Source organism: Mus caroli, chromosome 3 (assembly GCF_900094665.2).
Source record: "Mus caroli chromosome 3, CAROLI_EIJ_v1.1, whole genome shotgun sequence".
Classification (NCBI taxonomy): Eukaryota; Metazoa; Chordata; class Mammalia; order Rodentia; family Muridae; genus Mus; species Mus caroli.
In genome coordinates this window covers 88,695,818-88,709,056 of record NC_034572.1, presented here as the reverse complement: position 1 = coordinate 88,709,056, position 13,239 = coordinate 88,695,818, and the positions used below count along the sequence as shown (strand labels likewise).

At 39.5% G+C, this 13,239-nt stretch overlaps 1 protein-coding gene across 2 annotated transcripts in view; it reads left to right on the top strand.

Annotated features, from left to right (window-relative positions):
- Snx27 (sorting nexin 27) overlaps positions 1 to 13,239 on the top strand; it is an 80,577-nt gene that overhangs the window by 47,117 nt on the left and 20,221 nt on the right. For both annotated transcript variants that reach the window (XM_021157590.2, XM_021157589.2), the window contains exons 4-7: positions 1,125 to 1,189; positions 5,944 to 6,048; positions 10,733 to 10,811; positions 11,776 to 11,939. In XM_021157590.2, the coding sequence (XP_021013249.1) occupies positions 1,125 to 1,189; positions 5,944 to 6,048; positions 10,733 to 10,811; positions 11,776 to 11,939 (413 nt within the window). The remainder of the gene's footprint in view (positions 1 to 1,124; positions 1,190 to 5,943; positions 6,049 to 10,732; positions 10,812 to 11,775; positions 11,940 to 13,239) is intronic.

Genomic DNA, 13,239 nt, shown 5'->3' with positions numbered 1-13,239 from the left:
ATGGCAGGAGTACAGTGGCAGGCAGGCCAGCAACTGGACAGGGAGGGCTCTGGAGCCCATAGTTGAGAACTTATATCTCATCTGCAAGAGAGACTGGATCTGGTGTAAGTTGTAGAAATCCCCAAACCCACCCTCAGTGTCACACTTCTTTCAACAAGGCCACATACCCCAGTCCCCACCAGACAGTTTCAACAACTACGGGAACCATCCTCACTCAGATCACCACACTGTGTAATAGGGTTTTTAAAGAATATTAGCTTAAAAGAATAACTGTAAAGACTAATTGACAAAATTCAATTAAAACAAACAACCCAACCTACTTTGACAGTGAACTTTCTTCCTGAAGAGCTGCTTCCTGAAAGTAGTTTTACCTTTTCCTGTTTTTACCTTTTCCTAAAGTAAACTGGCCCCTTGAATACGCTATAAGGATGTTAGGTAGAGCACTTTAAAAATGCAGTAAAATTGTCAATGTAATTTACCATCCTTGAGGTGGAGAGCTACCCTAGATTAGATAACCAGTTACTTAGTTACCTGCTTCCCTCCTCTTCATTTGTTCCTACTCTCCCTGTGTCTTGCTCTCTGTGTCCCTCTGTCTTCTGTCTGTCTATATCTTTATATTTCCTTTTATTGTACTGTTCTATACCATATTTAGATGAATTTTGCCAGGCCTTAAGATTCATATCTTAAGGATACACATATTAGGTTATAGTTGCCTGCTGCTAATTTAAATTGTTCTGTGTTCACTCCCACCCTCACATCCTGAGATGTGTCTCTGTATAGACCTGGCTGTCCTGGGACTCAGCTTGTAGACCAGGTTGGCCTAGACCTTACAGAGATTACCTGTCTCTGCCTCCTGAGTGTGGCGATTAAAAGCATGAGCCACCACTGTAAGGCTTTGTCCACTTTTTTATACAAGGTTTTGCTGTATAGCCCAGGTTAGTCTAGAAGTCACTCTGAAGATCATGCTGACCTTGAACTTGCAGCAAACTTCTGCTTCAGTTTCTGAAGCACTAAACTTGCAGATAGCTATGACCATGCTTTGCCCTGATGATTTAAATGGAAGTCTTTTGATATATTCTTTATATTCCTGATTTAGGGCCTGATACTATCTTTGTTTTCTACAGTGTGTTCAATCCGAGTCATTGGTGAGAGTGACATCATGCAGGAATTCCTGTCTGAGTCTGATGAGGTAGGTGATCACTTCCTTCCCTGATCATTTCTCGCTGAGCTCATTTTGGGAAAAAATATAGATAATGTTTGTGAGATGAATTACAATCAACTCTGTGAATGAGTGGATTTCTCCCGTTTCCTTTCTGTGTGTAACTACCCTTTAATACCTAGAACCAGGTTCACCTTCTCTGTTTTTTTGTTTTAAGATTTTTTTTTTTTAGTTATGCTATAAAATAGTAACCTTCATTCTGGTATTTTCAATCACATATGTATGTGCAGATGCACATGTCACCATATTTTGCCCATGTTCCTTCCCCATGTTGTCCTTGTCACTTCTCTCTGGCCATCTTCTCTGCTCCAAGGACTCCCTCCTGCTTTGGTCTTTCATTTATATTTATGCATTCAAGTCTAGAGTCTGCACAGGAGAGAAAAATGGGATGCAGTCTTTGTTTCCTTCTGTATTAACTCTCTTTTGTTCCCTTTCATGTCCTGTACATGTGTTAAAATTGAATTTCAAGTATGAGAGAGCTTGCTGTCTTCCCTTTGAGTCTGGCTGATTTGGATTGTGGTGATCTCCACCTCCGCCCGTTTTCCTTGTGCGCCTTCTGTTCTCCTCTCAGCTGGAGCTAGAGACACTCGCTCCTCTTCAGTGTGCTGGTCCTCTGTGTGTCTACCTGTCAGTCTCCCTTTTGCTTGCTGGTTTTGAAGTTATTTTAAAGGTAATTTTTTTCATCTGGTGACAAGCAGCGGTTATTCTGGACCTGCATGTTGGTAAATTGTATTTCTTGAGATTCAAGTCTCTCTCTGTGTTTCTGAGGTACTGTTATGATTATTTCTACATTGTCTGACAGACCCTGATCATCAGCAAACATGGTGACTTACTCTATCTATAATGCTGTAAAATTATGTACAAGTGACACAGTGGCTGGCTGATCTCAGAGCCCCTGAGGCTTTGGGCTTAGGAGTCTCTTTTTATGGATATGTGGCAGGACTAATTGACAGTTCATTCCACTCACAGCCATAATTCCACTGCTGTGAGAAAAGGCTGGAGTCCTCTGCTCTCCCCTTCCCTCTTCTCCCTTCTGTTCTCCTCCCCCTTTCTCTCCTCTCTTCTTCCTCCCTCCTCTTCCCTCCCTTCCCCTTTTCTCTTCTTCTTTACCCTCTCCTTTCTTCTCCCCTCCTCTTCTCCACCTCTTTGCTTTTCTGTCTCTAAATAAAAGCATGGCTCATCTTTCATGCTAAAGAAAAAACAAAATTTCATTCCTTTTAGTAACCATACTTCTCCATTCACAGCTAAGCTTCTTTTTAAGATTTATTTTATTTATTTTATGTATATGAGTACACTGTAGCTGTACAGACGGTTGTGAGCCTTCATGTGGTTGTTGGGAATTGAATTTAGGACTTTTGCTTGCTCCGGTCAACTCCGTTCGCTCAGTCCCCTGACTGCTCTGGCCCAAAGATGTATTTATTATAAGTACACTGTAGCTGACTTCAGACATACCAGAAGAGGGTGTCAGATCTCATTACAGATGGTTGTGAGCCACCATGTGGTTGCTGGGATTTGAACTCAGGATCTTCTGAAGAGCAGTCAGTGTTCTTACCCACTGAGCCATCTCTCCAGCCCATGCTAAGCTTCTTAAAGGATGTTCTATTTTACTGCCATTTCCCTACTTAAAAGTTTGAAACTTTTCCACAGTTTTTTAGGATTCAGTTTGAACTCTTACATGGCACTCACTAGGCCCATCATGACCTGGTCTCTTCATCTCTCTAATCTCATTCCCTACCATTGTTTGATACATTATTAGTCCATACATTCATACGTGCCAACAAAAGGTTCTGCCACTGTGCCACATCGCCAAATCTACGAAATACATTTTCATCATTTATTATTTGTTATATGTGTATTCTGTACATTCAGTACAGTGCATTACAACATGGTAGACAACTTGGCAAACAATTGGTTCCTTTCTTCCACCATGTGGGTTTTGGGGACCAAACTCATCAAGGACATCAAGTTTAGTGCAGTGCCTTTATCAGCTGAGCCAACCTACTGGCCTTCTCATTGGCCATGGAGTACTGTTGATTTCCTTAATCCATTCTGTCCTTCTCTCGCATTTATGGCCTCTTTCAGGGAACTTCCTTCACTTCATTCCGTGCCCGTCCTTTCCTTCACTGATCCTTTACAGCATGTCAAAGGTCATTCCTCTCTGACCACCAGTCTGGGCCTCTGTACTTTTCAGCAGTCTTTATCAGCTCCCCTTGCAATTCCTTATGCCCTGCTCTGTCTTGGGAATGGAATCTATTCTTTGTTACTTTGACTTTTCTCATTCACTGTTATGCAGAGGCAGCTTCTAATCTGCCATTTTCCTGGTTTACTTCTTTGAAGTCTTTCCTGATGACTCAAGTCATCAACTTTTCATCCTAAAAAGAACTTCTACAGTTAGTATAACTCAGTCATCATTTTATTGCCATCTCATCTTTAATTTTTATTCATATAATCAGTTTGTCACTTTATATTTTTAGCTTACAAGAGTGTGTGAGCTACCAGTAGGTAAGAGCTAAATATTGATTATCTTTATATTCCCAGTGCCTTACCACAGCATCATGCATGGTGGAGGTGCTTAATAAGTATTAACTGGCTAGAAGGATGAGTATGTAATACTGTTATCCAGCAATTATTCTTTATGTATATATCTTGCTTCCCCTGACTAGATTATAGGTTTCTTGTGGATAAGGGTATAAAGTATAGTAGTACCCTCTCTTTGTCCATGGTTTTACTTTCTACAGTTTGTTACCTGTTGTCAGCCATGGTCTCAACATATAAAATACAATACTTTAGAAATAAATACTATGTAAACTTCAAATTGTGTGGTATTCTGAGTACCACAATAAAGCTTTATGTCTTTTCCATGCTGTCCCATTTGGGACCTGAATGGTCTGTCCAATATGTCTCCTCTGTATCTGCTACCTATCTGGTAGTCACCTAGGAGTTTGGCCAGTCATCAGATTGCCTGCACTGGCATCGCTTCCTGGCTGTATTCAAATAACTCTCAATCCTTCAAAGCACGACAGTGGTTTTCTTAGCAACACATAGACCCAAGAGAGCCATAGAGTACTTGCCTTGCAACAGTAAGAAAAAGAATTCTGATAAGATTGCTAAGGTCTGAGAGGATGTCTCTTCTGTCATTGAAATTATGGGCAAGAAAAAATAAATTTATGCTGGTTTTGCTGAAGCACCTTAAACTGTAAAAGTTACAGCCACAGTACATGACAACTGCTTAGCGCAGGTGGGGACAGCATGCATTAAGTGTTTCAATACTAACCATGTTTCCTGGCATCTCCTGTGGATCTTAGAACATAACCCCTGTGGGTAAGGAGGAAGCTATCGTAATGCTTAGTGTGCTTTTAATTTTAAGCAAAGAGTAGTAATGTTTTTAATGGTCAATGAGAATGAATTTATTCCTAGGTGATTATTTTTCAGTAATAAAAATTAGAAGATCAAAATCTATTAGAAGTTGGGTATGGTGGTTCATTCCTATAATCCCAGCATTCTAGAGACCAAGGGAGGAAGATGGATGGCCTTCAGTTCCTGGTGTGTACCTTGGCTGCAAGGCAAAACTGTGTCTCAAAAAACAAAACAAAACAAAAACAAAAAAGACAAAAAATAAACTATTAGAAAACTATGTTGAGGCTAAAAAGGGTTTAGCAGTTTAGGAGCATTTGCTGCTCGTGCAGAGGACCTGGGTTCTGTTCCCAGCAAGTGAATGGCGGCTCCCAGCTAATCTGCCCAAGGTGTTCCTGACCTCTGTAAGTACTGGGCACACACATGGTACACACAAACACACATGTAGGCAGCACCCAAACACATAAAATAAACCTAAAAAATTAAAAAAAGAAATATGTGTTATTCTCAAAAGCAACGAGGATTGTGGGGTTTTTTGTTTGTTTGTTTGTTTGTTTTTTGTGTGGGTTTGTGGTGTGCACGTGTGTGGTTCTAGAGCCCTAAACATTCTAGGCAAGTGTTCTCGCACTGAGCAATGTCCCCAACTCTAAGTTTTTACATTTATTTATTTATTTATTTATTTATTTATTTATTTATTTATTTATTTTTGGTGTTTTGTGACAGGGTTTCTCTGTGTAGCCCTGGCTGTCCTGGAACTCACTTTGTAGACCAGGCTGGCCTCGAACTCAGAAATCCGCCTGCCTCTGCCTCCCGAGTGCTGGGATTAAAGGCGTGCACCACCACGCCTGGCTTAAGTGTTTATTTTTAATTAAATAGAGTAAGAATTGTATAGTCTTAGCTAGAATATTGGGCATGACACAATTTACATCTCAAAGTCTCATCTATTGTACGTTTTGAAGATGGTCTGATTATATCAAGGTTCTGAAAGGACATCAGTATGTGCCTTTAGCCCGTGTAAGCTGCCGACTTATTCAACCAGTGTTGAGACATCTCCTGTCTCCTGTTTCTTACTCCTTTGTAAGTTCTAAATGGAGTGACAAGAATGAACTGAAATCTCATCTGGGCTTCACCTAGACTGTTTCACCTAGGCAGGATTCTATTTTGAAGTGGCAACTTATCTGTTCATCTTAGAGGATAACTTCTACAACCTAAAGCCAGCTTCATGAGTTGTAAATATATAAACTTTTAAGACTTCATTTTTTTCTCAATTTAATAGAATTTACTTTCTGTCTCATGTTAAATATTATTTAACTAGCGTGTAGCAAGGAGAATGAAGATTTACTACAAATTCTTTCTTTCTCTTCCTTTAGAATTACAATGGTGTGTCTGATGTAGAACTGAGAGTAGCACTACCGGATGGAACAACGGTTACTGTCAGAGTTAAAAAGAACAGTACTACAGACCAAGTGTACCAGGTAAAGCCAAAGTACATTGGATGATGTGAAACTAAGAAACAAATGAGTTAGTACATACAAAATGTGCAGAGTACACTTACTAATTCATGTTAGTACTGTGAAGTTAACTTTGTCCTTCTTAAAAGAAAGGTGTATGAGAACTGAGTATATGGCATGTGCTTGTGTGCTTGTAATCTCAGTGCCTGGGAGGCTAAGGCAAGAATTCTGCAAGTACTAGAATATTCAGGAGTATAAAACAAAACCTTGTATTTTTTAAAAAAAGTGCAGTAAATACCCCAGAGTGCAATGGTTATAATTAACTGTTCTTTCTCTTTTGTTGTTGTTGTTGTTGTTATAAAAAAAAAACAAAACTTTTTTTAAAAAGTGTGTGTGTGTACATCTGTGTGTGCATTTGTGGAAGCTGGGGGTCACATTGATGTCTTCTTAAACATTGATTGTTCTCTATCACTTTCTGGCTTACTCCTTGAGACAGAATCTCTAGACTGGTGGCCAGCACACTCCAACAGTCCCCCTGGTTTCACCCCCAGTAGTGCTGGGATTACGATCTTGAGTGCATATAGGTTTGTGGTCACCTTTTTATTTTCGTTGCTGGCGGGGCAGGGAGCAAGTTTCAAACTCAGATTCTCATGTTTGTTAGCAAGTGTTCTCACCCACTAAGCCATCTTTCTAGTCCCTTATAAAAAAATAAAACCTTTGTGTGTGGGGGAGGGGGGTCATGTGTGTATATATGTTTGTGTTACATGTATATGTGCCTGTGGAGGCATACCTGTATGTTCAGAAGTACATGCATGTATGCATGCTGTGGAAGCCAGAGGTTGACACTAGGTGTCTTCCTAGATTGCTTCCCCACCTTACAGACTACGGCAAGGACTTTTGCTAAACTGGAGCTTGGTGATTTGGCTAGTGTTTCTAGCCAATTTGAGCTGGGAACTCCTTGTCTCTGCCTCCTGGGGGCTTGGATTACAGGTAGTCCTCACAGCTCCCAGCATTTATGTGGGCACTAGAGATCTGAACTGTGTTTCTCACATTTGCACTGCAAGTGTTTTTCCCACAAAGCTATTTTTCCAGCCCTATAAAATACTTTTTCAAACATACATAAAATCAGAATAGAATCAAATCATAAATTTCCCTATATACTTTTTTTATGATATGAGCTATGGAACCCGGGGACATGGGCATGCTGCGAAAGTGCTCTACACCCCATCCCTTCATCGGTCATACTTAGTAACAGTCAAGATCTTGCCACACATACATCATGTATCCTCTTTTCTTTGCCTCTAAGGTTTTTGTTTTTTAGGCAAGCGCCATGGTAGCTCTGTATATCCAACACCAGTATCAAATCTTAAAAAGAGCACTACTTCGTTTAACTTCATAGAAATTTTCAGTTATCAAAATGATTTTTAGAGTTGATTTGTTAAATCTGGATCTAAACAGGTCCTCCATGCAGTTTTGTTTATTTACTATAAGCAGTCTCCTTTCCCTGCTTTGTGTGGATGCTATGGACGCTGGGTCACTCTGAGTTACCTTCTTGTTTTCTTGTAGGTTGCTTATCATGTCCTTCTAGTTCCCTGCATTTTCTATGAATAGAAACTTGCTCTAGAGGCTTTATTATATCCAGGTTCTGTTTTTAATACAAAATACAAATACTTCATAACGAGGCTGTAACAAAGTATAATATGTCGTTTCTCAGGGGACACTGCACAGTCTGTAGTTGTGATATGTGATGCTGATTACCTGATCTCTTCACTACAGAGGGTCTGTACATCGATAATTGTGGCCTTAATCAACAGTTTGTAAAAGCTGCAAAGTGCTGGATTTCAGTTCTCACTCCCTCTTATTTTTTTTTCCTTACACAGCTATAATTCTATAAGTAACTTTCCCTAGAAAAATAGCAAATTAAAGAAAAGCTGTTTGTGGGGGAAAAGGGATAAATATTTAATTATTTCCTTTATTGGTAGCTTTCAGGGTAAAGAATTGATGCCTTAGTTGATTCTAGTGTTGTCCATTGTAACAGTTGTTAGTATTTTATTTTTAGTTACAGGTTAATTTCTAATTAAATGTGATTTAATCAATAGAATGTTATTATCTCTTTGATGCTCAAATGGTTTCATTTTGGTCAAAAGAAGTTCCTTCATGTCTGTTTCTGTATACTTCTGATGTGATCCTCTAGCTTATATAGGCACTTTAGAATAACAGTGTGTCTTGAGCTTTTCTTTAAACATTTCCTGCCCTATATCTAGAATAGCCCTTCACCAATTAGTCTTGGTTCCTTTGTGAGAAATGACATTCAAGATCAGATCTACATGTCATCCAGTTGCTGCTTACAGGCCTTTGATATGAACTTGATCAAGACTTTCAGGGTGACAGATGGATTTCTGTTATCAGTGCGTATACAAAGTGTTCCTTTGTAGCAAATGAGAAAAATCTACCCTTCACTTGATCATCTACAGTATACAGTGGCAATTGACATATGTACGATTCCAGCCATCTTTGACATTTTATAGTAGTGGAGTAATTACAAAAAGTATGTTTTTATAGTTTTCAGATGTTCTATTCTCTACTTCTTTCAGTGTTTCTTGCCATATTCTGGGTCCTACAGTGTGAATTTTAAATTTTTCACGTTTTTCAAGGTTTCTCGCCATATTCTGGGTCCTTCAGTGTGAGTTTTTAATTTTCTACTTCTTTCAGTGTTTCTTTAGAAAGACCTAGGGTATTTTGTTGTCTAGTTTCTTATATGTAGGTGTACCTATCAATATGTATATAAATGCATGCACTTATCTGGAAAGGTCAGAGTATCATTGGGTACATTGGGTAGCATGAAACTGGAGTTCAGTGCAGGTGCCAGGAATTAAGCTAATGAGAGCAGTGAGCTCTATCTGCTGGGCCTTCTCTGCAGCCTAGACCTAGGCTGCTTTAATACTTCCCCTTCTCCCATCTCATTCTTGTGTCTTGTGTCTAGAAACCATTTTGTAAGTCCTGAGAGTATTCCAGTTTTCATCCAGTGCAGTATAGAATAGTGATTTAAAATGCTTATAATTTCCGGTTCCTATATTCATCTGATATTGTATATCAGGTGAATTGAGGCTGGATATGTGAGCAGATACCGGAAGAAGTGATACAGTCGCATTTGGTTCAGTCTTCCAATGATTTTTACCTATTTAGTGAATGCCTTGCTTATATTAGTAGTGCTTTTAAAAAACTGATTTTGTTACTAAAATCTGCTTTGTGCTTTTTTTCTTTTTGTTATGTGTATGAAATTTCAATTTTGATTTATTTGCACATGAAGTCCTCAGTTTCCAGAGAGCAATAATTGGTTCTTGTTTAATATGCTGCTTATCAACATTTTGTCACTTTCATGAAGATATTAGTGATTGTAATTCTTAAGAAAGAGAGATGTACAGTGTCCCCAATTTAGAACCTAGATCATCTGAAAAATATCTGACTAGAATTAACAATGCTTTAAGCTCAAGAATCCAGCACAGAGCCAGGTGTGGTGGTGCATGCCTTTAATCCCAGCACTTGAGAGGCAGAGGCAGGTGGATTTCTGAGTTCGAGGCCAGCCTGGTCTACAAAGTGAGTTCCAGGACAGCCAGGGCTACATAGAGAAACTCTGTCTCAAAAAACCAAAAAAAAAAAAAATCCAGCACAGAAATGCGCAGATCTGGTTCCAGGTGTTAGGAGGCTAAGGCAGGAAGACCACTTGAGTCTAGGAGTTCAAGGCCAGTAGCTAACATTGTGAGATTCTATCTCTAAAATAAACACAAATCGAAGGTTGAGGGGTCTGGAGAGATGGCTTAGCAGCCACAGTGCTGGCTGCTCTTCAGAGGACCTGGGTTTGATTCCGAGTACTCACATGGCTGTTTATAACTGTCCACAACTGCATTCTTTGGAGATCTGCATCTTCTGGCTTTCATGGGCAACAGTTACACAGACATGCAGGCAAAACACTCATACACATAAAATAAAAATAATTAAAATAATCAAAGGTTGAGATCTTGTATCTTAATAGCCTATAGTAAACGTAAGCTGAATATGTGAAACTAGGTACCAGAGACTTTGTTCTCAGGTATAATGAGGTGACTTAGTGGATAAAGGCATTTTCCTCTACGCCTAACAACCTGATTCTTGCAAATTGTTCTCTGATTTCCATATAAGCTCACCCCTCATACACATACAGAGACAGACAGACACACACACACATTCAAAAATTGAATATTTGAAAAAAATGTTGTCTTATCAAGTATATTTCTTTAAGTGATATAAAAGACCTTTGTTGGGGCTGGAGTGATAACTCAGTTGTAAGTGATCCTTTGTCTGGTCTCTGTGGGTATCCAAATATATACAGCATCATTCACACCAACACACACATACACATAAGTAAAAATATATTTAAAAAATACGTTTGTAGAATTAATTCATATTTGAGAAAGAAAATTTGACACTAAGGAGGAACTATTATTAACTTGTATCAAAGAGATAGGTGCTCATGTAGAGAGAGGACAGCTATATTTGGGTTTCTGCATCTGTGTGCATATGTGCACCTTAAGGATACCTGTGGGCCATGGTAGTTTTTGTGAAGCTAGGATGTAGTGTCTCCTTTTCCCCTTCTCATGCATGTACCTGCCTCCATAGCATTGTCTGATCTTATTTTTCCTGAAATAATTGTGTCCTGTTTAAACTTCAGGCTATTGCAGCAAAGGTTGGCATGGACAGTACAACAGTGAATTACTTTGCCTTATTTGAAGTGATCAATCATTCCTTTGGTAAGTGCCAATAGCTGTTACTATATTTTGTTTGGGGATGTTTTAGTCTAATATTCTTGGACAAAAACTGCTGAAAGGAGAGCCAACTTACTAATACTGCCTTCAGCAAGCAGACTTGGTAGATCTTATAAAGGATTTCTGATCAATATTCATCCATTTCTTCTTTTATCATTATATAGTGACTTTGAATCCATGGGAGCAGCCATCTTCCTATTATTTTTCTTCCCAACTCTCAGTAGCCTAATACACAGATATAAATTGTGTTGTAAAGGATTGGTAATGACCTTATCCTTTCCAAGCTTTCTGTAAAGGAGAAAAATCGAGTCTGTCTTTTGCAGTGTTGTAAAGCCAAGTAAGCCTCAAGAACGATTTGAAGAGCTAGTGTAGAAATTAGAAGGAGTAAGCTAGGCATGGTGGCACATTGTAATCCCAGCTCACAGTAGAGCCAGGCCGCTCAGAAGTTACTCAGTAGACACCTGGAGTGTGACAGATGCCTTAGGATTTGGGGAGTGAATGGATGAGAAGTATCTTTTAATTCTGTATGAATAAATGCAGGACACTGAGAGTGGCCATAGGAGAGTCCAAATGGCCCATAGCTGGGTAAGAGAAGAGGCTCCTCTGAAGATGTTTGGTGGACCTAGCATGTTAATGTAACAGGTCATCGATGAAACATTTTAACTGAACTTGGAGTTGGCACTCTCTCTGCAGTCATGTTATCTAAAGGACCAGTTATCTAAGCAACAGGCTGCACTCATTTGCTTTACTGGCTAGATTCATAGTTAAAAAGAGTGGATTTAGCTGGGCATTTGGTTGTTTTCTGCTCCTGAGGTAGAGTTACTTGATGAATTTGAGCTGGTGCTCCAATTAATGACAACCTACCATTATTGGTCTGCTGTGTACAGTTTCTACTAGGGAAACTCCTATACATCACTCCACTCAGCATTCTTTGTTTTGTCTTCTTCAGTACGTAAACTGGCACCTAACGAATTTCCTCATAAACTCTACGTCCAGAACTATACATCAGCTGTGCCAGGCACTTGCCTGACCATTCGCAAGTGGCTCTTTACAACAGAAGAAGAAGTCCTCTTAAATGACAATGACCTTGCTGTTACGTACTTCTTTCATCAGGTGGGTGAATAAGTCTTCCTGCTAAAAGCTAGGTTCCTTTCTCGTATATACTTAGTAGTTAGACAGTTCAGTGTGAATCCTTGGGTCCAAGTAGTACTAAGAATATGGTTCATCCTGTGTCAGAAGTCATAAATGCTAGAGCTGTGCCAGAGTTTTGAAAAAGTTCACATTTTTAATCAACAAAATGAGCCTATGGTTATGTATATGTTCAGAATTTCTAAAGCAATACTATACTGTGTGGGTCTGGGAAAAGCAGAATGTCTGGTTTTTACTTCATTCTTATATCACAGTCAATGCAGAGACTTCTGTGATGTCAAAGGGTATAGGAATTTGTCTCCACCAGCAAGTGTGTGATTCTTCGGTGGGTACCACTCTGACACATCATTAAATGTTATGCAATTCTGACACTATCTGCCTGGAAATATCAAATCCCACAGATCAAGGGCTAAATTCCTCAAACTGCCCCCATTTTAGACCTGGTTTCAAGTCCTCTGAAACTGGTAAGCTGTTTGCTGCAGATCGAATTTCTATGAACACACACACAGCTGGTTTAAATAATTTGCTTACACTGCTCACAGAGCTCAGGAAATTTGATACTTATGAAATATTTTAAGGAACATGAATAAGTAAGAAATGCAGTAATGTAGAGTGAGCCCAAAAAGGTCTAAAGCATGGGAGCTTCCTCCTTGGAAGAGTTGGGAGTACACTGCACTCCTGCCGGGGGATGAATTCTCACATTGGCTGTCTTGCAAACTGGCCATGGTGAGTGGTCCGGGAGCTTCATCTTTTGGGTTTTAGGGTGTGTGTGTCTGCCTGCCTGCCTATCTTTGTGTGTGTGTGTCTGTCTGTCTGCCTGCCTGCCTGCCTTTCTTTGTGTGTGTGTGTTATATGTATGTGGCACATGTATTTAAATATGCCAGTGTGCATGCCAATATATGCATTCGCTGAGGCCATAGCAGAACATCAAGTGCCTTCCTTAGTCATCCTCTGTGTTTGTCTTGAGATAGGATCTTTCACTGAACCAGAAGCTCACCTTTTAGGCTATGTTGAAAGCCAGTGATCTCTCTGGATCTGCCTGCCTCCTCCCCATGATGCTTGAATTACAGGCATGCATAGGCCAGCCTTTATTTATTTATTTATTTATTTATTTTTAAAGATTTATTTATTATATGTAAGTACACTGTAGCTGTCTTCAGACACTCCAGAAGAGGGCGCCAGATCTTGTTGTGGATGGTTGTGAGCCACCATGTGGTTGCTGGGATTTGAACTCTGGACCTTCAGAAGAGCAGTCGGGTGCTCT